The 25,264-nt window shown below is 39.8% G+C and overlaps 1 protein-coding gene across 1 annotated transcript in view; it reads right to left on the reverse strand.

Moving 5' to 3' along the window:
• The window catches only part of LOC117815448 (voltage-dependent calcium channel subunit alpha-2/delta-3-like), a 44,254-nt gene that overhangs the window by 4,649 nt on the left and 14,341 nt on the right, over positions 1–25,264 (reverse strand). The window contains 34 exon segments of the mRNA XM_034687178.1: positions 457–539; positions 802–867; positions 870–911; positions 1,177–1,186; positions 1,343–1,397; positions 1,620–1,660; positions 1,939–2,014; positions 2,141–2,159; positions 2,162–2,210; positions 3,862–3,924; positions 4,008–4,052; positions 4,141–4,202; positions 5,713–5,790; positions 6,465–6,586; positions 6,699–6,794; positions 9,160–9,253; positions 9,884–9,981; positions 10,095–10,140; positions 10,292–10,359; positions 10,460–10,521; positions 10,640–10,711; positions 12,195–12,278; positions 13,170–13,244; positions 13,352–13,432; positions 13,685–13,756; positions 15,601–15,618; positions 15,992–16,125; positions 18,195–18,273; positions 19,259–19,372; positions 21,737–21,826; positions 21,935–22,009; positions 22,126–22,276; positions 22,387–22,447; positions 24,566–24,697. Of these exon segments, the coding sequence (XP_034543069.1) occupies positions 457–539; positions 802–867; positions 870–911; positions 1,177–1,186; positions 1,343–1,397; positions 1,620–1,660; positions 1,939–2,014; positions 2,141–2,159; positions 2,162–2,210; positions 3,862–3,924; positions 4,008–4,052; positions 4,141–4,202; positions 5,713–5,790; positions 6,465–6,586; positions 6,699–6,794; positions 9,160–9,253; positions 9,884–9,981; positions 10,095–10,140; positions 10,292–10,359; positions 10,460–10,521; positions 10,640–10,711; positions 12,195–12,278; positions 13,170–13,244; positions 13,352–13,432; positions 13,685–13,756; positions 15,601–15,618; positions 15,992–16,125; positions 18,195–18,273; positions 19,259–19,372; positions 21,737–21,826; positions 21,935–22,009; positions 22,126–22,276; positions 22,387–22,447; positions 24,566–24,697 (2,513 nt within the window).

Here is a 25,264-nt window from a genome sequence, read left to right on the forward strand (position 1 = left end):
AACTCACACTATAACACAAGAGTCCGTTTTCTACCTTGCATAACCATGAGCGACTGCTGAAGATGATACAAGAATCTGTTATGTGGTAGACTATAGTGACCTGAAGGATCTTTGCTGTTTAAACAGTGAGTTAGATGTGAACTTTTTAGCAGATGGGGCGAGACATCAATTTTGTGGCCACAGCAACAAATTGTCTTCTGGGTGGACTATAGTTTAAAGAAATGCACTTTGGCTTCACTTTTGTTCAACAGGAGGGTGAGGAGACACGTTGTCAATTGTTATATACAGTCAATGAGCTAAACAGTCAGTGAAGACTGCAGGAAGTCACTGTGGCATGCTAGGATTAAAATCCAGCACGTTGACCAAACAGTTTGATCCTATGTTTTAGGATCAACTTCACTATGAAGCCATACACATAGATTTACACTCACAGTTCATGCAAACACACATACATACCTCAGGATGGAAAGGATGACATGATTCAGGCTTTTTTCTGTCCTTCTGAAACTTCAGTCTGTCACATTTAAGGGACTCGTTGTGTTCAAAGGTGTCAAGGATGTAAATAAATCAGAGGGATGTTTTCTTAGCTTCATGAACACATACACTAATCCTGCTTGACTGAAACTGAACAATCATGTACAACTACAGTATTAAGAAGAAATGACAAAAGTCTGAAGAAAGAAAAAACATAAATCTTATACTCAGAAACTTTAAATTAGACTTATGATTTAACTAATTGTGTTGAAATGCAAATGCTTGTAAGAAACCTTTCCACATCAAACATCAGAGCTTAAAGGATATACATGATCTCGACGGGGTCCATGGTTACTGGAGGAGCACTGCTGCAGTCACACTTATTATCCACACAACCATGAAGAGGTTACTGCTGGGATCTCTGTATGACAAAGGATCTGCACACACACACAACACACACACCACAGGCACACCACACAGAATCTGGAATTTAAAAGCTGTTTTCAGGTAGCAGACTGAAGTTCACTGTTTTATGTAGCACAGAAGATTTTTGAAGATGTTGGATATTTAATGGTTCGTTTAACATAACGGTCATACCTGGATACATCCATCAACAGTCAATGTTTCCTGTTTGTTTCTTTATGGTCGTTCCGACACAAATGCAGGGTATTTCTGTATCACATGGCACCATCATAGTTTTACCCGAGGGTCTCTGAGCTTACGGTAGAAAAGGAAGTTTAAACTGGACCACAGTCATTAATGTCACCACAGATTACAAGAGAAGTTTCCAGCTCTCATTGTCACGCTTTCTCACACGTTCACGCCTCTTAGTCTCTCTTATACACATGCTATATAAAAACTAATGTACCTTCACTGAGAGGTCGACATGCCACCAGCTGTACAGGTTAAATTCTAGCAGAAAACTTTGAAGAAAACACAAATATCATGTTTTTAATAAATGTGTCCAGTGACTATCATAAATAGGTATAAATAATAGCCCTATTTGAGCACCACGACCAATAATCCTGTCACATAAGATTAGCAACTTGGCAGAATCAATATACTTTTAGGTGTTCATAAAGAATGATGATTATTCCCTTTTCACCTCTATCCAAGAAATGTCTTAATTTTGTTGTTGTTCTTACATGACAAGTTCAGTCAAGAGCCACTTCACCATTGAGAAGGGCTGAAAAGGAGAGAAAAGCATTTCACATTAGAACCTGTGCAGACATGAAATCATGTTTGAATGCTGTTTCAGTTTCAGGGTTTATTTTGAGATTGCTCATCTCTTCACTAATGTCCCCTCAGACTGTAAACACTGTTAACCATACTCAGAGGTTTTCTTATAAATGTCTTCGCTGATGATTTTAACTTTGGTCATGTAATGTTGTAAAAAGGTTCGCTTCAAATGCTTGAGTGTTTTGCTTGTAAATCCCCCAGCTGATGTCTGTCCCCAACACTTACATGTGACAACGTGCGTGCAGAGTCGCTGCTCCCTGCATACTCTCTGCACAGGGCCTGATAATCATACAGTGTGATCCTGCAACACAAACAGCGCAACCGTGGTTTTTTAAATACCAACCAACATGACAGCATGCTTTTAAGATCAGGTTTAATGTGTGTATGTAGTGGAGGACACTGTGAACTGTTGTATCATGTGTCAGACCTTTTGAAAGAGCCCATTGGAGAAGTTTGTTCATTACAGCACCCTCCACCTCTCCGAAGAAGAGCCCTGTCTGATAGAGAAGCTGTGTCAGAGACCAGGCACATGGATACACAGAGGGTGTATAAAATGGGAACATCTAATTACTTTTAACTTCATACAGATTGTATCAAATTATTACAAAATATATATTTGCAGCAAAATATGTGCTGCAGCATATTAACAGGGTTAAATGCACACCAGATTCTTCTCTCACGCCTCAAGCGTTGTGTAGGCATTAAAGGTAATGTCCTGAAATGGATCAAATTGTCATAGAGGACCTTCTCTGTCCACCTTGGCCAACACTCTTCAGAAGTGGCCCCTCTAGTTTGTGGGGTCCCTCAAGGCTCTATTTTGGGGCCTGTACTGTTTTCTTTATATATGCTCCCTCTGAGGTCCATCTTTAAAAAACATGTTATCTCCTTCTACTCTTTTGCAGATGATTTGCAAATCTATGTCTTTAAAACAAAGGACTCCATGAAAGCCTTGTTGACCTGTCTTGGAGATGTAAAATCATGGATTGAGTTAAACTTTTTGAGTGTAAATGAGAAGAAAACTGAAATCATTGTTTTGGGGGAAACTGATCTGCTGGATGGTGTAGACAGTGTGTTTGGTAATTTGGTGTCTCACTGTCATCCTTCTGTTAGGAACCTTGGGGTCATCTTTGACAGTAAGCTCAGATTTGATAAACAGATCAGCTTCGTTGTTAAGACGAGCTTCTTCCAGCTTAGACTTCTTGGCAAGGTAAAGGCCTATCTTTCTTCTCATGAGTTTGAGAAGGTTATCCATATGTTTGTCACGTCTTGGCTGGACTATTGTAATTCTTTTTATTGTGGTATTGATCAGTCGTCTCTTCGTCGCCCACAGCAGGTACAAAATGCAGCTGCACGCCTGCTGACTGGGAAGAGACGTGATCACATAACGCCTGTACTGGCTTCTCTTCACTGGCTCCCTTTCAGTTTCAGGATCCAGTTTAAGACCTTGTTGTTAGTTTTTAAAAGCTTACATGGGCTGGCACCACCTTATCTGAGTGAGTGTTTGCACCTGCACGCTCTGGCCAGAGCACTCAGGTCAATGCACCAGGTGGTTTTAGATGTTCCAAGAACGAGGCTCAAAACTCGAGGTGACCAAGCCTTTGCGATGTCTGCTCCCACACTCTGGAACAGTCTACCTCCTGATACAAGGCATGCTCAGACAGAATGTTAAATCTCTACTTAAAACACACCTCTTCGCACTGGCTTTTAATACCTATTGAGCAAGACATCCTACATTTTATTTTTGTTTTTATTTATTGTGGCTTCTTTCTTGTGTTATCTATTGGGTTTTAAATATCTGTTCTTTTTTAATTACTATTTGTTTTTATTGATTGTGTTTTTTAAGCTTGTACCGCACTTTGGCCAACTGCGGTTGTTTTTTAAATGTGCTATATAAATAAAGTTGACTTGACTTGAGTTTACTATTAAAACTACTAACAAAAAGTTTTTCTATTTTTTCAGTGCTGTGGTCATGGTGTAGACGTCCTCTGACTGCCTCTTTAGTGAGTTGACATTTTCTGGGGTTATTTAAACATGACATGATGCAAACTGTGTGTGAAGACTTACTCTATCATATCTAAATCCAAATGTATCTCTGTAAAGTGATCTAAGTTACAAAACACAACTCAGACCTTGACAAACACACATTACCTGAGAATACTCCTCTGTGACCAGAATGAAGCCGTTGTTGTCGATGAGGTAACAGTTAATGTCCTGACAGAGAGGAGAAAATTAAGATCATGTTAACACCACTTGATGAATGACTTAAAAAGACAGATGTCGATGAGTCTTTTTACCTCGTTATCACAGCTGATGCTACATTTTCCATCCAGAGCTGTACACTGAGCACAAAACAGAAAACACAAGTGGTTTAGTTTCACACCTGATCAGTAAGATCATTCTGCAGTGTTGAATGTGTGGGTTCGTTACCTGTCTGCAGGCTGTCCAGAACTTTCTCTGAAAAAACTCCAGCTTCATCTGGATCCCCACCGCTGAGCACAAAACCAAACACAAGAGTCAAGTTCAGGATCAGCTATGGTGGCCAAGTTTGTATACATTCACAAGGCAATATCATATGGTGTAACACATTTCCAGTTAAAAAAACTTGAGACTCCCCAAAAGAAAGTCATACGTGCCCCATCATGGTCTGAGTTCACTTCTCCTACCGGAATACTTTTCAATCGTTATAATCTTCTGAGGCTAACTGAGTACAATTCCCTCTAGAATGCCAAAAATAAGGTGGCAACAGACAAGATACAACATACATATAACAAACACAAAACAGACAATCCCAATATTATGGTTACATACATAGATTAGTGAGTGCATTGATATGATCAGTACATTAATCACACATTGCCAGAAGTAGAAATTTTAGCTTTTTCTTAAAGATGGAGATGGAATGTGACATTCTTAACCTATTGTCAAGCTCATTCCATATCTGCAGCCCTCTGCATACAATGCTAAAGCTGGTACATTTTATCCTTCGTTTTTTCCCAGTAACTAGGTTTTTATTTCTGGTGGCATGTGTGTGCATAGGTAGGAAGATTGGAATGGGCTCACACAATTTCTGGTTCAGTTTGTGGACAGTCTGGTACATTATACAGGGAATTTGGGACCCTTTTAATAGCTTTATATAGCTTCCTCTAGGTCACCCTTTTCCACACATCAACCATTGTGAAAATGTTTACTGAATATATATAGATGTATATTTGTGATGATGTGTGTGAATAAACTAAACTAAAAAAAAAAAATAGCAAGCCAAGTTTATTTATAGCAGTGGTTCCCAAAGTGGGGTGTCATTGAACACTGATAGAGGGGCTGTAAAATGCCTCCAAAAAACAAAAACAATTTAAAATAGCATTTTGATAATTAGAAAAACAACAGTAATATGTGCATAAAGGTAGTCTAATTTCCTATTGTCCAGCTAAATGAAGTATCTTAGGCCTTTTTTTGGTTCTATTTTGTCCATTTTTGGATTTGCGTGTTAGTGTATTCTCAAGACAGTGAGGAAAATGTAAGCACATTGAGGGACAGTGGGGGTCACCAGTTTCCAGCACTGCTATTTTGGGGGATGCATGCTGAAAATACGGGAAGCCCTGATAGATGGAACACATTTCAGCAAAAACAAAGGTAATCAATTCAGAGTGTGTCACACAAGACATCAAGAAAGGGGACATTTAAAACCTTAAAAACAGTCCATTGTAAGTGAAAAATAAAATAAAGACAGCATATATTGATACTAAATTAACATAAGAGAAGACAGTATTAAAATGCAAGCCTAAAACTTACAGAGAAGAGTTATATAAGACACTCCTTTACAGCGGTATCTGCCCTGACAGATTGACAGCGTTAATATTCATGACTACACAGGTTTTTATTTGTTTAAAAAAAAAATTCTGAATAATTAACAATATTTGAAGAAAAAAATACAATGTACCTGAGCACTATTCCAAAACTAGGTTTTAAGATGAACATAATGAAATAAAAGATTTTTGTTACCTGCAACAATTGGAGACTTTCTGTCATCCAGGAGTTGAATTGCTGTGCTGGCTAAAACCACGCTCTTATTTTCCAAAGCTAGAGAACAAGAACAGAGAAAGGAATCAGAGGTCATTTGTTCAGGGTACTATTCATGCTCACTAGATGGCGCTCTTCACTCAGCAGCCTCAGCTGGCAGGTACAGAAGACTAGGCAGTGCCACTTCATTTTTTTTTTTTTTTACAGAAATGGAGTCTTAGTCTGAGCTTTTTCTACAGCCAGATGAGTCTCATAACTCTGATATAGGTGCTGTGATGAGACATTTTCGGGTTAGAATAGAGAAGCCTGAATGGGTGCAGTCTTCATTAACAGAGAAAGGTGTTAAATGTTCTTCAGAGTGAGGCTGAATTCACCGTCCTGTGGCCAGCAGACAGAACATGAGCCACTTTTACAGGATGAAGCCTATAAAGGAGGTGAGCTGTGCTGCACGTCCTATCAGCAGAAACCAGTAAAGATCACAGTCCATAACAGAGAGAGGGTTGTAGAGAAAGACTGATTCAGATGTTAAAATGCTGAATGACTACAGCAACGAGATGAATTTCCCAAAGTACTTTTAATAATGCTGCACAGGATAATTGAAAGTATTTAAATCTTTATTGTGCACTTAATTCAGCATCAATAGACCGGTGCACTTTTGTGAGGGCACAGACAGCTTTTATTTTGTACAGCACACTTAAGATCCTATTCATTGTGTCTGGTTTTGTCCTGCATACCTGCGTTGAAGGGGATGGAGTAAACGAACGTGCCGGGGACCTGCTCTGCCGCTCTCTTGTACCACAGAGGGAAGTGATCAGCGTTAAACACACCCTCCTTGTCCTCAGCTGTCAGGAAATCTCTGAGGAAGCAAACAGAGTGAAGCTGAGACAAGCAGAGGAGGACCGGATTCATCACAGCCTGGCCTTGCGGTGTAAGTAATGATTAGAGAAATGTGAAGCAGAAACACTCACCTGTTGGAGAGCTGATCGGCAGGGACAAACAGGTTGGTTCTCGATAGGCCTGTGCGTGTTCCCAGGAAGGCGATCTCCACTCCTTTATCTGAGTTCCTGTTGGTAGGAACACAGTTAACACAGTACATGACACAGTGCTGTTGCTGTTGTCCAAAAATAATGTCATAATGCCACTTTTAAAAGAGATTTCATTTCTTAAATACCTTATGTGGGAAATAAGAAATACTTTAAATATAATAAAAGTCGGTTGTTGAGAAAACTCAGATCTGCTGCTGTGTAACTAGATGATATATAGAAGATAGCTCTCCATTCAAGCAATGCTGCTCTTAATCTAAAGCCACAATCTAAATACTTATCAAAGCAGTTGAAATTAATGAGAAAACATCCATTCAAATTTAATATTTTTTTTCAGATAGTTGTAGATATGAGATGGGTTTTAATTATTTTGTGGACAAAATTAGTAATTTGAAGATACAAACTTTACATGCAGCATTTCTCATTATAGTCTATATTTTTTAGACTAATAATCCTATCATTAGTCCAGAAAAAATATTTTAACAATTTTTTTAAGCCTTGTACAACACATATTGAACATGTGTTTCATTTTCAAGATATCGTAAAAAATATTTCATATTTAAACATATATGAGGATATGGTCATGAGAATAATAATTATTTAATTAACATGTCTTAAACCAGCACTCACAGGTCCATATGTAGATTTTATATTCTCTATATTGTTTATTTACTGTATATATATATATCTTTCTCTGTGATTATTAGTCCTGTCTATAAAGACTGAAACAGAAAGAAAAGGTTGGTTGTAAGTGATCGGGGCAAACTCTACAGTCCTCATTTTGTGCCTCAGTAAACTCTATAGTTAACCTGGAGCTATTGTGAAGCTTCAGCAGTTTGACAAATAAACTTTTCTTAAGTACAAAACGCCCTCTTTGTGTTACCCTCCCTGCACCGCTGCACCAAGAGGAAACTGTGTCCGTGTGAGCACAAAGAGGGGGTTTCATACCAAAGAGGCTTTAGCTTTGGAACATACACTTTTGGTTTTGGTCATTTAGACTGATGAAGACACAGTTTAGATGCAGCTGAGCTGTGAAATGCATTTTTACACAGAATAAGGTCTGGGACAGCTTCTCCTTGCCCATCTTTGACATTGACACTGTCGGTTGAAGGGATTAATCTGAAGCTTGTTCGTGAGATGAAGATTAATTGGAACGACTTACATAGATGTCGAAGTAAACCGGTATGTATTTATAGCTGATGCTATTGTTATTATATTTTTATTTTTATTTGTATGTCTTATTCTTATGCCTTGTACAAAGAGAGCACAGCTTACCAAGTCAAATTCCTTGTGTGTTCAAGCATACCTGGCCAATAAAGCTGATTCTGATTCTGATTCTGGTATTACTTTAGGCGCCATTAAGGGAGTTTGATTAATGTTCCTTTAAAGTTTGAAAGTTTTTGTCACTAAACAGTTTTTTGGGGGTATTGTTTCTGTCTTTATTTTAAACCCAGAACAAGAGTTGTTTGGTCTCTGTCAATCTTTGTCTCTTATTTTCTTAATTTTGATGTTTTCATCGGTTTTTCCTTCAGCAACTTTAATTTACTGCCCCTGCACTTTTCATATGTGGTGTGTAAAAAAGTGAATTGATTGGATTGAAATTAACTCTCTAGAGTATTTTATGTTTTTTGATTTGTTATAACACTTTACTGAGAATTATTCTGGTTTGAATATTTAAGACAAATGTGAGTACCTTTCATAAAAGACTTGTTTGTATTTACACCTGTTGATGACATCACATTGAATGATGGCTTATCCTGAATAATCACCCATCATACACTATAAGGACAAACGTTTTTGATGCCAACAGGGGCTGTAATGGCATTGTATTCAAATACATATACTTTAATACAAAGTAAGTCCCCCTTTTGCAGCTATAACAGCTTCCACTCTTCTTGGAATGCTTTCCAAAAGATTTTGGAGTGCTTCTGTCAGAATTTGTGCCCATTAATTCTGTAGAGCATTTATAAGGTCAGGCACTGATGTTGGACGAGAAGGCCTGGCTCACAATTTCCGTTCCAGTTCATCCCAAAGGTGCTCGATGGGGTTGAGGTCAGGGCTCTGTGGAGGTTAATCAAGTTCTTCCACACTGAACTCATCAAACCATGTCTTTATAGTCCTTGCTTTGTGCACTGGGGCACAGTCTTGTTGAAATAGAAAAGGCTTTCCCCGGACTGCTGCCACAAAGTTGGAAGCATAGCATTCTCCATGCTGAAGCATTAGGATAGCCCTTCACTGGAGATAAGGGGTCTGATTGAAATACCTGAATGTAATAATAAACAGGTGTGGCCAAATACTTTTGTCCATATATTATAAATCACTCTCTATCACTTGTAAATGCAGACTTGATAGGAAAAAAAATGAAGTTTTATCAAACAGTTCTCACTCTGACTTGTTGAGAGCCAGTCCGGTCCAGTAGGCCCCGAGTGGAGCTGTGACCACAGCATCAAACAAAATCTCCTGAACCAGCTCTCTGTCACCTACACAGTGATGCATAAAAAAGTTTGAAAACTTGATTAGACTTTTGGGCAGAAACAGCCATCTTTTCATAACAATCACTCTGTTTTCCCTATATGAACACTTTGGATGATCACTGATAAAAAAAGTGACTCTGTGTAGTATAGTATAGGGGTTACCAAAGTGTGGGTCCGGACCCCCTGGGTGGTCGCGAAACACAAATGGGGGGTCGTGAGATGTCTTCCAGAATGTTTTTTTTTTTTTAATTATCTGAAAATAGTAAATTTTACCCACTATAGTAAAAATATCGACAAAAATAGTAGCTAACCTTGAAATAAAACTTTGAAAATAGAAAATGTAACGAGTTTTCTGCCTTTCTTTTTGCCAGATGACTCCTAAGTTTAGGGTTAGTGAACAGTTAATTATTAAAAGCATCAGTAGCAGTAGGTTAATTCATAACTGCACAGGAAACAGCCATATGCTCATATAGATAGGGTGATTTTCTGCAGAACAGCTAAATGAAGCCACATTAAATCACTTTAAGGGACAGTGGAGGTTGTGAGTCTTTGGCACATATATTTTGGGGGTCGTGGGCTGAAAAGTTTGGGAACCCCTGGTATAGTACACTGAAGTTGGTCTCTGATGTGTCTTACACTTGAGGTGTGGTCTTTTGCCCGTCATAAACAGCTTGATGGCCTGAATCTGGGTCAGGTGACGGTGCTCGTGCTGCTCCTCTGTGTTGCAGTAGCTCCTGTGGTCCAAACAGAGCCACACTGTTACATCACGGGCCTTAACATCCCCCGTAAAAACAGAGGGATAACCTACATAACGCATGAATGCCCACTCCCATAACCCCAGCGTTACCATTCATCTGCCAGGGCGACATCTGGCTGTTCCAGATCACGGAGCCCTGAAAAACACAAGTCAGTAACGCTTCAGCAGTGCCAGCCCGGGAGGACTGATACAATAAGACCTCCCAAACAAACAGGTCAGGGTGACGTGCGTCTCACTGTGTTCAAGCTTTTGTTAATGGAGTAAATGACAGAGCTGGAGTGACATACCCGCTTCAAGTGACACATTGCCTCTGAAGAAGTATTTTCCATGACCTCTGGAAAGAGCAACGCCAACACTAGAGGAAAGAGAGCAACCTGCCAGTCAACACTTCACTGTGACAGACACATAAACTCAGAGAAAGACATTTTAGGAGTGTAATCTAACATTTCCTCCACCTGAATGGAGTTCCCTTGATGTCGGTGTAGTAATAGTCGTTGTGCATCTTCAGGACACGCCTCTAAAAGGAGCAATAAAAGAAGCACGAGGATGAGATTTGCTCCTTTAGTCTTGATAAGAAGAAGAGTATAGACTTCCTCAGATAAGGGGACGCTAAACAGGTTTATCTGCAGCCTCACCCCTCGATCCACTGTCTTCTTGACCTCCATAGAGAACGTCCCTGTCCTCCTGTTCACCATGGCGTTACGGAGCTGAAAGATAAAACACACAAAGAGGCAGAGAGAGCAAAGAAGTTGAGACATGGTCATTTATCCAGGGACCTATATGTGTTTGCATGACCATTAAGTTACTTGATGAAAATCTTTTTTCAAGTGTATATAACTTACTATTTACAGTGAAACTGAGACTCACCAGATGTATATACTGTACATGGGTGCTACTCGGGGGGATGCAATGAACCAAGAAATAACTGACATATCTGGAGGGGCAAATTCATGTTGCTTTGATCTGAACACAGTCACTTTGAAAGTTTCTAATTGGACTGTTAACAACACAGAATATGAAAAAGTAGCTCTTAGCTGGCAGTCGTATATAGCTTACTATATATCATTGACAGAGGTGTAAAACACTGACTGGCGATCAGTGGTGGACAGTAACAGAGTAAATTTACTTGAGTACTGTACTTGAGTAAATTTTTTGAGTATCTGTACTTTACGTAAGTATTATTTTTTGGGGGGAACTTATCACTTTTACTTCACTACATTCCTATCAATGCTCTAGCTACTCACTACTTTTGCTTTGAATTCAGCTCATGAATTTCCTTCTCTTTTCTGAAATCTGATTTTGTGTAGTTCTGTTTGTCTCAGTGGTTTAGCCGTACCTGTATATCGTGCGTCTCCACAGAGCAAACACAGAGCAGTTCATTTAGAGGTGTAATGATGGCTATAATTCTCCACCTTAGCACCCATGGTCATATCTTCAGCCTGTGTTAGAGGTTTTTTAACCCTCCTGTTATGTTGCGGGTCAAATTGACCCATTTTAAAGTTTAAAAATAAAAATAAAACTATTTTTTTCGCTATGAAACTTCTTCTGCTTGGCTTAATTAGTTTGAACAACATATAAAATTAAAATGGTTAATTTCACACATTTGAAACCGCCGCCCTACCTCGCATGTTTGTACAAAATGGTTAGTAATGGAGTTAATAATGAGGGTTTTAAAAAAATGTAAAGTGTTCTGACACTTTTAAATCAAGTCAAGTTGACCCAGGAACATTATTGCTGTCCCAGAGAAATTAACATAACAGGAGGGTTAAATGAAGAATGATACGTATCGTTTGAAATGTTCCCCCTGTTTTCCACTCTGCTCAAACATACAAAAATTCACTGCCCAACCTACGTAACCTTTGTTTAATTCCAGATGAACATTTCAAACTAAGGTGTCTGTGCTTGGAGTAACTTAGTTCCTGTTTTCATTCCATGGTGTAGTTTTTAGAGATTTTAAGTAATGGTTTCTAGAAACATAATGTAACAGAATGTACTGCTATGTGTTCTTGACTGCATTTTTGCTTTGTGAAAATACAATGTTTTAAGATTTTTTAAGAAGTACTGAAGCTTTGTACTTTGTCCACCACTGCCGGCAATAGGTTCCTTGAGTGTTTGTGCCATAAGATAGAAGTCTAAGATGTTTTTAAATACATTTTGCACCAACAAAGGCCTTAGCAGTTTAACACTTACAGTATCATATTTGTCTTCCCACTCCACCTCAGAGAGATCCACACTGCTATAGTTGGGTTTTCTCCTCTTCTGACCCTCCTGGTACTGCAGAGGAACACATTGTACACAGTTTAATGATCCCTTATGTGTAGCAATGTTTTATTTTGTAAAGCTTTAATGATGTCTGCCAGTCTAGTCTGATCCAACTGAGGAATCTAAGTGACACATTATTTTTAAATTGAAATCAATCTGTTTATAAAGGCTTTACTTTGTTCAGTCTTTTGTGTTTGTGCTAATATGAAGACTTGCTGTATGCTCTGATTTACTAAGCTTTTTTCAGAGGTTCTACTGTGTAATTATTCACCAAATCGTCCGTGAAATTAACACTGTCAGGTAAATTAGAAATAATTTACATGATTGATAGGAAATCCACGCTCAAACAAGTCTACATCAGAGCATTAAACTGTACGCGTCAAACTTGTCTACTGTACATTGTCTAGTCTACAAGAAATGACAATCACTGACTACAACCACAGCACAGTTTGAGCCACAAAGAGACACTCACAAAGTACCAACAAAGACCAACACACACACACACGATTGCACAGAGAGGAATAGCACTAACACTGGCACACACAGATCCACTAGCACAGCCAGAGCTCCTGAGGAACCAGTGTTCCCAGTGCAGGCGGCTGTGCTCTCTGCCAGCGAGTGTTAAGTTACCTCAGGGAAACCTCAGGCCGGCCAGCCCTATGAGTGGCCTTTATCCCTGCATGCATACATCAAAGGAGAAGGTGGGGATTACAGACTATACCAGCCCATTCAGCCTCCTAACCAGATTACACATTTGTCTCTGTGTGCCTTTGTTAACAGAGGCTTTCACTTCATCTTTTCCATTATGCATTCAGTTACATGGATAAAAACAAAAAAGGAAAAATCAGGGTAAAGTCTGGGAATGCTGTGACACTGTTCAAATTCATAAAGAGGTGCAGTTACCAAAGGTCTGAGGTCGGGGTGTATCAGGATGTAGCCGTTGTTTGTGATTGCAAATGCATACCCATGGATTCCCAACTAGAGACACAGAATTGGAAACACAAGGGAGGCATTCATTTAAAAAAATGCATATTCATAAATGTATTAATTTAAAAAGAAAAGGGTACAAGAACAGCTGATTGCACCATATGTTTGGGAATGAGCTTCATCAGCTCCTGCAGAGGGATGTCTGTTCCTACGACCCCCAACAGGATTCCCTGGTTCTTCTGCATGAGAGGATTCAAAACACAAATACACAACTTTAGATGGGTAGTGCATAAATAATCAGCGAATCAGCTGCTGTACAAAAAGCACTCAGGTGCTTCAGAGTCCCACTGAAAGCAGCAATGAGGAGGGTTACATGTGATTCTGATTATTACAGTTCCTGTTAAATAATATGGTTTTGACGAAGCACAGTGTTAGAATAAACGTGGGTTTCCTTCCACTATATTGTCACTCACTCTGACTCCCACACTCACCGTTTCATTCTTTGTGCTGAACACAGGCATAGCGACTGTTGTCGTCAGACTTGGGCCCGATTTGTCATTCAGCTGGGGAAAAGAACACAGGATTTCAAACAGTTAAAGGCTGCTGCTTTAGATAAACAAATCACACTGGGAGAGGTTTTGGTAAGTTAACATGGTCTCATGTGCGTAAACATCAATCAAAAGCACAGGAAAAACCAAAATATAATGACACCAATAATATGCAAACAGGATACTAAGTTAAAACATTTCTTGGCTGTAGTACTCGAAGCGGGAGGTCCTGTTTAATTCCTACCTGCAACCTTTTACAGCATATCATTCCTCACTCCCTCCTCCCAGCTTCCTACTCTTTCCATTGTCCTGTCTCTCAAAATAAAGGCATAAAAGCCCACCAAGAAATTAATAGTTAAATAATGCTTTTGTAAACATTATTTTATATCCACACAACAGGGTTATAATTCCTTTGTTTTCCCCTGTTTACATCAGGGGTTTGTCGGTAAAGGGACAGTAAGGACACTAAGTGTTAGAGACAAAGTGACATGATGACATTCAATTTTAATTTTCAAATAGATAATTAAGGTGCTCTAGTTATTCAGAGACACAAGGATTTGAGGGCTTTTCAATTGATAAGCTAAAGTTAGCTACAAAGGAAACAGTGAACACATAAAAGTCTAAAAGTACAGAATGATTTCACACATTTCACTTTTTCTCTGATTTATAAGCACTCTGAAACACCAGTTTAGCAGTTCTATATTTTATAACTGCACCAATTGTTTATCAGAAGCATGAATTCCTGCAGAATCAAAGAGCACTGTGATCACAGCCTCTCCGTTGTAAAACCTGAACTGTGCAGTTCTCAGGCCGGACTCAGAGGAGGAGACGAGGTCAGCTCTGCAGGATGAACGCTGACATAATTAAGCACATGAGCGCTCCTAAAGTAGGTCTGCTATTCCCTCACCTCGTCAGTCAACGCAGCTGAGTGCCTGTGTGTGTGTCTGAACCCATGTGTGTCTGCGATGTTCATTTGTGTATGTGCAAAATAGGTGTGAGCTGCAGTGTGTACTAGTAGCCGACTTGACAACATGAAGAATGTTGGGTGCTTAAATTCATCACAGCACACAATGGAGAAGGAAACTGGACTGCTTGCTTGGGTCTACACACACACACACACACACACACACACACACGCACACACTACTCACGCACGCACACACACACACACACACACACACACACACACACACACACACACACACACACACACACACACACACACACACACACACACACACACACACACACACACACACACACACACACACACACAGGGTTACCCATGGACGCCTAACCACCTCTCCCTCCACCTCTCTCCCTCTCTCCAGTCTCTTCCTCTCTTCCTTGGTCTCCACTCCAATGTCAGTTTTATTACGGGCTTTAGGAGATAAAATGCAATGATCCACAGAATGATGAATGGTGTGTCTGTGGCTCAGATACAAGCACACACTCCAGAGGACAATCTCACAACCCTTCAGTGTGTGTGCGTGTGTGTGTGTGTGAGTGTGCATGCTCATTGTCTCCATACTGAGGAGAAGTATAATAAATGCTCCTTTACTGCTGCTGCCCCTCAGAGAGAATAGCTTCTCCTCACTTTAGACTCTCAAGGAACCAGTAAAGCATAATGTGAGTGGAGACAATAAGCTGCTGTTTAACCTCTCAAGTCACTTCATATTTACACTGTTTAGCTCAAATACGTAGAGTCCTTGTGGACACCTTGAATTACCTGTGCATAATCTCCTCTCTGATGCTAGATTTAAGTTTTCTTTATAACATTAAAGCAAATAAATGTAATTTTTTGTGAATTTGTCTCCACCTGAGAGCAGGTAAAGATCACTCCACATGCAGATATTTACCTTATGAGCCAGGGAAAGCTGTAAGATAGAAAGAGAAACAAACCAGAGATTCAGTGAATGAGTTCAAGCCTTCATGTTGAGCACTGACTTTGTGTACACAGATGTACATCAGGAGGAGGATCCATGCAGATTAATGAAGCTTATAATGAGGAATATTCCCAGCGGCATGAAGAATGATGATGAGACAGAATACACACATGTGCACATTTACTGTACGCAACAGTGATGGACAAAAAAAACCCAAACATCTTCTAATATTATGTAACATCGATAAAATAAAGAAAGCTGTTTTATAGCCATCTTTGAGAGCCTGTTTACAGATGTAAAATGAGTAAGGTAGAATAAGTAAGACAATTACAGGAAGTCCTGATACTGCTTCATGTACACTTACCGCACTGTCCACGTAAGCCTCTGTCCAAACTGTGTCATGTTCATGGTCGATGACTTTTGGGCGGCTCATGACGTGGAGATACCTCATCACGTTCTCTTGAACGTCTGCTAACGTGGAGATCTGACTGAAGTATCCTGAAATTTAACACACACATATTTTAAATGGTAAAGGGTTAATAATCCTCATTTATATGCACTTTCTCTACTCTTCTGAACTCTCAAAGCACTTTTACATAACATGTCACTTTCACCCAATCCCGACACAATCTTACACTGATGGCAGAGGCTGTTATGTAAAGCAGCAATCAGGATTAACTAAATACTGTTCACACACACAGTTTGGGGTTTGGTGTCTTGCCCTAGAGCACTTCAGCATGTGGACATCAGGACCAGGATCCCAAACCATTGAATTGAAAGGTACCAGTTCTTGTCCCAATTTTACAACAATGAGGCGTAGCACACACATTTTTAAACAGTAGTACCTTTTGTGACTGATTTTGTGTACTTACCTTAAAAAAATGACATTGTGGCAGCCTGTGATACATAAAATATGTCTGAACACATGCACTCCCTTCTGTGTAAAGACAGGTCTTCAATAGATGCATTTAGTTTTGATATATGAGAGCAAATTATATATAACACCAACTTTTAGTATTCCTACTGAAAAACTTAAAATTGTAGTTTGTTTTCATGATGTGGGGATGTATGAAGTACTTGTCAATATCAAGTGTGAAACCTACGGGGATCACGGTCTACTCAGCCCCTTTGAGAACTGAAACAGAAGCTATGCTATCAACTGCTGCAGACAGGGTCAGAACTACCGTGTGATTTTGCACATATTAAGGAACATTGACCCAAACACTGATGTCTGATGATGTGTTTGGAAATTGTTCAGCGTTTACTTTGCCTTCATTTAGCCCATTTGTTTCTGCACTATTTGGGTTTAACAATGGTTTTAACGAAGTGTCTGTATTTTAACATTTTGGGATACAAACAGACTGTAAAAAAGGCAAAAAAGTTCTCAGCGTTTGTTTTGTCCATTCTGGGAAGTTGTAGAAACATGGAGATGCAATATGTCCACTTCATGAACTAGACCCACTGCCACTTCAGACACAGCAAGCTCACTTTAAGGTGAGAAAACAAAAAGATAATATTTACAAAGGATAGAACAACCACAAAATCAGACTCATAACTATAATATTCAATGAGTGAAAATAAAGTCCCCCAAATTTTTTACACACTGGTCCTCTCATTGTTTTTAAATGTTACACTTCAGGGATTTTACCAGGAAAAACTTTTGAGCTGTAAAGACCATGATGTTCAGTCTTTTCCTTTGTTGTTTAATTCAACTTTTGGCTTTGATATTTTTATTCACAGAAAGGATAGAAAACTGAGAAGAGAGTGGGGAATGACTTGCAGCAAATGGCTGAGGGTTTAGATCAAACCTGAGCACCTGCTTCAAGGACTAAAGCCTTTGTGCATGGGATGTGTTATCTAGCCACTAAACCAGGATGTTAAATCTTAATCTGCACAGAACTATAAACTATTAATGTGATTTAAAATACATAATGAGAACCTTTCTACTGTAATGTCTAGTTGTAAAAGTCCTAAATAACCTTGCACAGAAAAACTCCAGAGAAGTACATTCAGCTCAAAAGTACAGTACTTATGTAAATGTACTTTCCCTGCATGCTGATGTCCCTGACATTAGTGGGCGACACAGGGGCCATTTGACTGTCTGTCAGCTCCTGCTGTGTCTGTCAATGCTTCATATTGGACATGTAAGGTTACCCCACAGTGGGGGACAATAGGGGAGGATGTTTGGGGCTCGTCCTCCCACAGTCCCCCTGTGATCTGTTTTCCTGCCTGTGACTTTCCCTTCCAGAGGGCAGTGATGCGGAGCGCTGACACGTGGGAGCCATCAGCAGTGAGCAGCCGAGGGGGAGACACTCTGACAGGAAGAAGGATTAGAGCAGATTGACCCCTGACCCGCTTCAAGTGCCACTTCATTGCCTTCTGGCAGAGGGATTCTGAGCCAGCACACACGCAGAAAAGCACACATAGCTGACACATACACGAACAAAACCACATGGAAACCCGCACATCCTCAACCTATCACATCACTGCACAGAAACAGCGTCAGTTCATATCCGACTCTCTGACACAGAGCTGTCTGCGGGTATGTTTATCAAAAAGTCACAAACCCTTGTTGGCACAAGCCATCCATTTGAGGTTATCAGCAAATGCAGACTCTCGTCCAATCAGGTATGGGAATATCCGCACCTGCGAAGAGGACACATGGATGTTGAGAGTTTTAAAGATGGAAGGATTAAACAAACATGCAAAGTGATGAGTCTCCTCAGTCATTTATCTTCCTGTCCTGATTCTATCTGCAAGAAGTTGCTGCTTGTTTCTACATCCTCACGAGGAAACATGCAGCAGCTGCTTCTTTCTGCTCTCTCCTTTCAATCTCTACCTTTATTTCCTGTCCATCTTCGTCAGGTTTTTAACAGCAAGTTTCAGATTTTTTCCAGTTTGTTCTCTGCAGTTAAATTAATTTTCTTTGTTGGGGGCTGTGCATGAGGGCATGTTCCTCTGTCCTTTTAAAGAACGCTGTGTGACACTTTGCCAAACGTGCACGGCTCATTGGCTCCAGATGCTTTGCTAAGCATAAAGCATATAGAAAAACACTGAATGGCTGCCATATAGCAGCCCTGAGGGTGTATGGGGAGGGGGTTGGGGGTGGCTCTCCAAATACTGGCCTGTACCCTGCCAAACGCTGCCAACACACATATGCTTGATAGGACTGAACAAAAGCCCCTGAGCTGTTGTTTTTATGGCTCTGTGAGTGGCACAGCAGTCCATTTTATTTCTTTTTCATTTGGGTTTTACAAAGGGAGGCTAACAAAAGAATTTAAACTGTCGAGGGAGAACGGTGGAGGGAGAACAGCAGGAGTGGTGGGGGGCAAAGATGAGGGACTTTGAGACTGAGCTGCTTGTACATACTTCAGTCTTTGCCCTTGAAAGCAGTTCATTTTCCATGCTTTACTCCTCTCCAGGGAAAATATTCCTCTGTTATGTGTCAACCCGACATTATATAAACATTGATTGCACTATAGAGTTATGAGAGGTCATGAAGGAAAAGAAATTAATTTCCCAAAACATCAAGCTACGGCTGGCATAAAGGATTCAAATGTGCATCGGTCACCGCTGGAAGAAAAAGTGTTGAGTGAGCAGAAATCTTAAGACGAGAGACGGAGAAACCCACCTTTCTTTCTGGCCAATTGTACTTCTCAAAAACATCGTCATACATTTCAGTCGCCCCGTCAGTCACTAGCATTATGGCCTGGCTGCACACACTGCCATGTCCAGTTTGATTAAACTGCAGACAGAGAAACAACACATGCAGGTGTGCATTAAAAGTAAAACTGAATAAACATAGATTGATTTACATGACATCAACCTAACTCCAACAACTCTCTCTGTTCCCACTGTTTAATGATGATGTCTGATATGGCAGATGTGCAGACATCAATCAATAACATATAAAACAATGTCTTAGTAAAGACTCGGTAGAGTGTGTTGTTTGATTCTGGAGCCAGAAGATGCATGGCAGTAATTAAGTGTCTTATTGACCTGTGACAGAATGAATTTGGAGAGAAAGAGCAGCGTGCAGTGACACCATCACAGGAACTACTCTGCCATCACACAGACTGAGCGTCAGGAGGCCTGCAGGGCTCTCTCTCTCTCTCATAAATACACTTTAACTTGCTCAAGACTGCATGAATTTAAATATGATGAATGAAATTATACTGTGTTTTTTATATCTTTTAAGTTCATGTGGGCTGGGCAGATGCATGGCACAATAACAAAATAACTAAAATAACTTATTAAAAGATACATTTGATTAATTTGTGTGCTTTATAATATCTGCCTGATCAGCTGCTGCATGAAGGTGTCTGTCTGTAATGAGGTTTTGGCATTACAGCAAAAGGAAGGAACAGTACAGAAGAGGGAAGACGGCTTTACGTCAAGCAAGTAGTAAACGAAAAAGACACCTCAAAATACTAACTCCAGACTTAGACATTTTAGAGGATGTTAAATAAAAGCACAGATACACAGTCTAGTAATAGAATTTTCTGTATTCTGTATTTTTTTTGTTCAGTTACCTGTAAAAAAAACAGATCTTCAAAAATAAGATGATCCTCCCTGAGATTTGATTGTAATAAACTGTTTATTATAATCCAGAGGCAGATTAAATATTTAAGTTTTTATAAAGAAAGAAAGAAAAGCAGAGATCACACTTTTATAGTGTTCCAGTGAGACCCTGACAGTGTGAGTCAGCACATACATTACCTTGGAGCCTCAAACTACAGCAGCTACTTAAGTCATAATCATTTTAACATTTTTCCCCCGTTTGCATGAATTCTTCATATTGTATATAAAAATGTCATGTGTTTTGTTTTTGCAATGTAAAGCACATCCATAGCACAATGCGTCAGTGCTCAAGTGACTTATTTCAACCTCCTTTCAGAAAATGTTTTTATATTAACTTAAAAAAAGTTTTTCTCACATCATTATTTTACATCATTATCTCACTGTAAAAGTCTTTGATCCATCAGTGCTGATAAGCTTTTAAGTTTAAATGATGTAATTTGTTTTAGCATTGTAAGTGAGTAAGAGCCTCTTAATATAAATGTTAATGATAAGGGACATGATCAATAAAACAGATCATTATGTAATTGATGTTGATAAAAATCTAATCAATGCCAGGCCCTAGTTCTTTGGGAGATAATCATCTATCTTTTTTAGAATCCTCCATTAAGGTGATGGCTGACATATTTTGTGACAATAAAATATTTTATTGTGCCCTCAGTGTTCACACCATCAGTCTGCGCAAAGGAGAGATGTTCTCCCTCTTTGCTCCGCAGCACTGAGTATAAAAATGCTGCAGTGCTCTAAAAGCGATTCTCCCTGATTGCAGTTTGATAGCCTATATTCTTACTTCACTCACTGGGCAGTGGTGTAACAACACATTTGAGCAACCTGCTACCTGATTACCATATTCATTGCAGGGCTTTAATTAATCTGACAAACGCAGAGGTAAGCACTGCGCTCCCTCAGCCTCTGTGCTGCAGCCGCAGCTCGCCTGAAAAGCCAGAGATAAAAGCAGCGCAGCGCTGCTCTTATCTGCTCTGTGTTCCAATCAGCCCCCGTTATTAATCATTGACATTAATTAGAGCCATAAATCAGGCTTCAGAATAGATGTGTCTGTGTTTGGAGGGCGGAACAGGGATAGCGCTGGACCGTTTCGACACACCTCCCAAACGCGTATATCTGACTGCAGTGTGTTACTTTTATTATGATTAGCTGAGAACACGCAGAGTGTCGTACATGAACACTTCCTGTCACTGGAAACAAATGTGACTTGTAAAATAAAAGTTTTCCTAATGTTCTGGTCAAGTGGAGTCCATCAATTCAATAAAACAAACGCACCCACAGATTCATTATTTCTATGTCAAATAAATCAATAAATATGAGTCCTGTTGTGGAAACTCATGAATAGTCAGCAGCATTGTCACATATTCAGGGAACAGTAAAAAATAATTCAAAGGATCGGCTGTATGAAACTTTATTTTAGTGGAAATTAGACTGGGTTTGTGTTTGCACAGCATCCCTATCAAAGTGTCAGTGACAGGCACAGGAGAGGATCATGGAAGGGGTTTAAAAAAGTGTAGGAACTTACATCACTTAGGATTGTGAACGCCTCTGCGAGTGCGTCCCCGAGGAGCCCAATTCCTTTGGCAAACAGCTTGTCCAGATGTTCACGGAAATGCTGACGCAGGACAAAATTCAGAAAGGGAAGTTTTAAACTTCGATAAAAAAATTGGAACCTGATACGATACACGTAAAACCATGAAATGTCAGTTTTATCATGACTCACGTCTTTATTTGTTCTGTCGGCTCGGACCAGTGTGCCGTTCAAACAAGGCTCCACATAGTGAATCTCCTGATTGTACTGAGAAATATAAATAACATTAAATATGATCCAGTTATCGAAAATACTTCACAGAAATACAGAAATTTAAGAGAATGTACGGACATAAATGTAGCAAAAGATTAACTGAAGCTCACTGCAATGATGTTGAAGAAGTCGTCGTCTCCCAGTGTGTCGAGTATGGAGGAGACTGTCTGTCTGGCGATGGTCAGCCTCAGCCCTTTCATGCTTCCACTGACATCCACTAAGATCACCACATCTTTGGGAGACGTTGCTGCCTGGATATACCTGACATACAGAGGGAAATCTCACATTCACACACGGAGAAAACAAACTTACAACAAAGTGATGCAACAACAGGAGTGGTATACTATGTTGTATGTAGTTTGTGAGCTCACCACTTTCTGTTTCTACAGTCAAAACCAATGACGCCGTGTTCATCTGGATGCCATTTCACTCCTTAAATGGATAAGAGGTCAATGCAGAAAATGGATAACAGGCAGAAAACAACATTTTACATCCGACAAACACAAGCATGCTGACTCAAGAAATATAAAACAACAACGACAACACAGGTCTGTCACTTCAGGGGGATGCACCAACGTATCAGTTGAACATCTATATAGGCCTATGTTTGCCCTGTTGACAGAAAGGCAAATTATGTGCCATGCACCAATGTCAGCAGCCGATGTTCATCTGTTGTTTGGCATCAGCTTAATGTTGGCAGGCGGGTACACCCAACTGCTAGTTCAAAGAAAAGGATTGTTTATTGGGAAGAAGAAGACAAACTCTGGGTCATTCTTATGGTTAAACATGAAAGAAAATGTCTGCAGTGTCAGTGTACACCATTTCTGAGACGGATCCAAACCTGCAGTTTGTGAGACATGTACCAGTGACATTTTAAGAGGGACTTAAAAGGAGGGATGTCCCGATCCGATATTGATATCGGATATCAGTCTGATATCAGCAACAAAAAAAAACAGTATCGGATTATATCGGCCTGCATCTAAAATCTCTGATATAAGCACCCCGATATAAGCAGCCCTTATATTGTGTCAAGAGAATCTAGAGAATCAAAATATCTTCATAGTGGTCACATCAAGATGTTTTTCTTTTAACTTTTTAGCAGTGAGAGGCTAAATAATTTACCTTAAGATATTACACAAAAGTGTTTTATTTATAGAATAGAACAGAATGTACTTTATTAATACCGAAGTAATAAAAGTATCTATGATTCGTGCTGATATCGTATCGTACTCAAGGCTGCAATATCGGTATGGTATCAGAAGTGAAAAAGTTGTATCAGGACACTAGGGACATTAGGGACTAATGGCAAATATTTAAACATATAAAATGTGATGGCTCATCTGTAAACAGACATTGTGTTGCAAAGACCTAATACAAAATCGTTCACTTTAGTAACAGAATCAGTGACAGCCCAAATTTTTAACAATCTGTCTATATAAAACTGGGCCATGTCAATTTAGATATAAGCTGCTCTATGTTTGAAAGGAAATACCACACTATGAAGATGCTCTGTTTTGAGTAAACATTGAATAATTAGAATTAAGAAAGTATCATACATAAGTAAAGCAGCAGCAAATCTACCCATCATGTAGCCAGTAATTATATGTATGTGTCTTACTTACTAAATGATGCATTTGGTAAAAGTGGAGCTAATTTAACCTGATTTATGTACCCTATATCAAACGCTACAGAGTATTAGATTTTATATTCTAATAATGGCTTGTATGTTTAATCTTATCTTCAAATTTTAATGAATTTCTTTTTTAAAAAACATACAAACATTGAAGTGGAGCATAACAGGCACCAAAGAATTTGAGTTTTTTGTACTCTTCCTACTTCCTACCACAGCTTAAAGTTTGAACAACAAATTAATCCTCCATCAACCTTCATTAATGTTTTCACTCTTCTAATATTTGAAATGAACAAGCAAAAAAATCAAGGAGAGTTCAGTGATGTGTGATTTTCAAACAACATCTAAATGAAGAATAAACTGTTAAGGATGTTCTAAAATAATTGTGTTGGAAAACTCTAATTTTACAAATTGCCTCTGGTCAAAATCTTTACTCGTGTTTCACTACCATCAGTTGTATCTGGTCTCTGCAGCTTTGTTCCAGCACTGCAGTGAGACCACCGCCTGTTCCCCATCACTGTAAAGCTCTGTTTCATTCTGCAGCCGTGCACTGTTCCTCAGTACCAGTGTAGACACACGCACACAAATTCTGATTAATCACCATCTGTATATATGCATCCTCTCTGATGGTCTGTAAAATTACAACATTAGCCAAATCACCCCTTTAGTAATTCTAAATCATTTGTTCTGATCTGTTTTTTCTCCCCCTGGACTGACGGCTGATGGCTCCCTTGGGATGAGCCTTTCTTTTCCCACACATTCACACACACACATTCACACACACACATTCACACACACACACACACACACACACACACACACACACACACACACACACACACACACACACACACACACACACACACACACACACACACACACACACACTGAGACCACAGTCACAGATCGGCCGCACTCACCAGGGTACTGCCTGAAGAAACCTTTCGCGCTCCCAAAGTACTGCCAAATGAGTGTAGGGTCTCTTTCAAAATTATCAACAAAAACTTTATTGAGTGCCTCGGACCAGTACACCCCGTTCACGATGTCAGGATCTGAGAGGAAGAGGAGGAAAAACGCAAGAGATTAGACAGAAAGAGATACAAGTAAATTAAATGCTGATAATGGTAATCATCCTAGTGCACGGTTGGCCTTTGACCCTCATTAACCTCTCTAAAGGAGATACAAAGCCTGCGACTAACCCCTCCCACCTCCTCCTCCTCCTCCTGCTGGACGAGCCTTCCTTTGTGCCCTGAACACAGAGTTATGGAGACTCCATTACAGCCAAACAAAAGCAGCCGTGGAGCCTCACAGAGAGTGGTGACACACTCCGTTAGAAGACAAGGAGCTTCTGAACAGCAAGCATATGACAAACATCCTCCCTGTTCCTCCTCGCCGCACTGTTGCCTGTCTCTTTGAGAGGTCCGCAGCTGCTTTCTCTTTCTGTCTGGACTCTTTATCGATCCCTGAACACCTCTTCTTCTCCCAGGCCCGTGACACTGATACCACTTCAGCTACCATTTCTCACTTTCACCACTTACTTTCCTCCCTCCACTTCTCCTCCCCCTTACCTCAGCTCACAGTAGTTAAATCACAGTTGCATATTTAACCAGGAGGAGCTT

The sequence above is a fragment of the Notolabrus celidotus genome, chromosome 1, assembly GCF_009762535.1.
Source record: "Notolabrus celidotus isolate fNotCel1 chromosome 1, fNotCel1.pri, whole genome shotgun sequence".
NCBI lineage: Eukaryota > Metazoa > Chordata > Actinopteri > Labriformes > Labridae > Notolabrus > Notolabrus celidotus.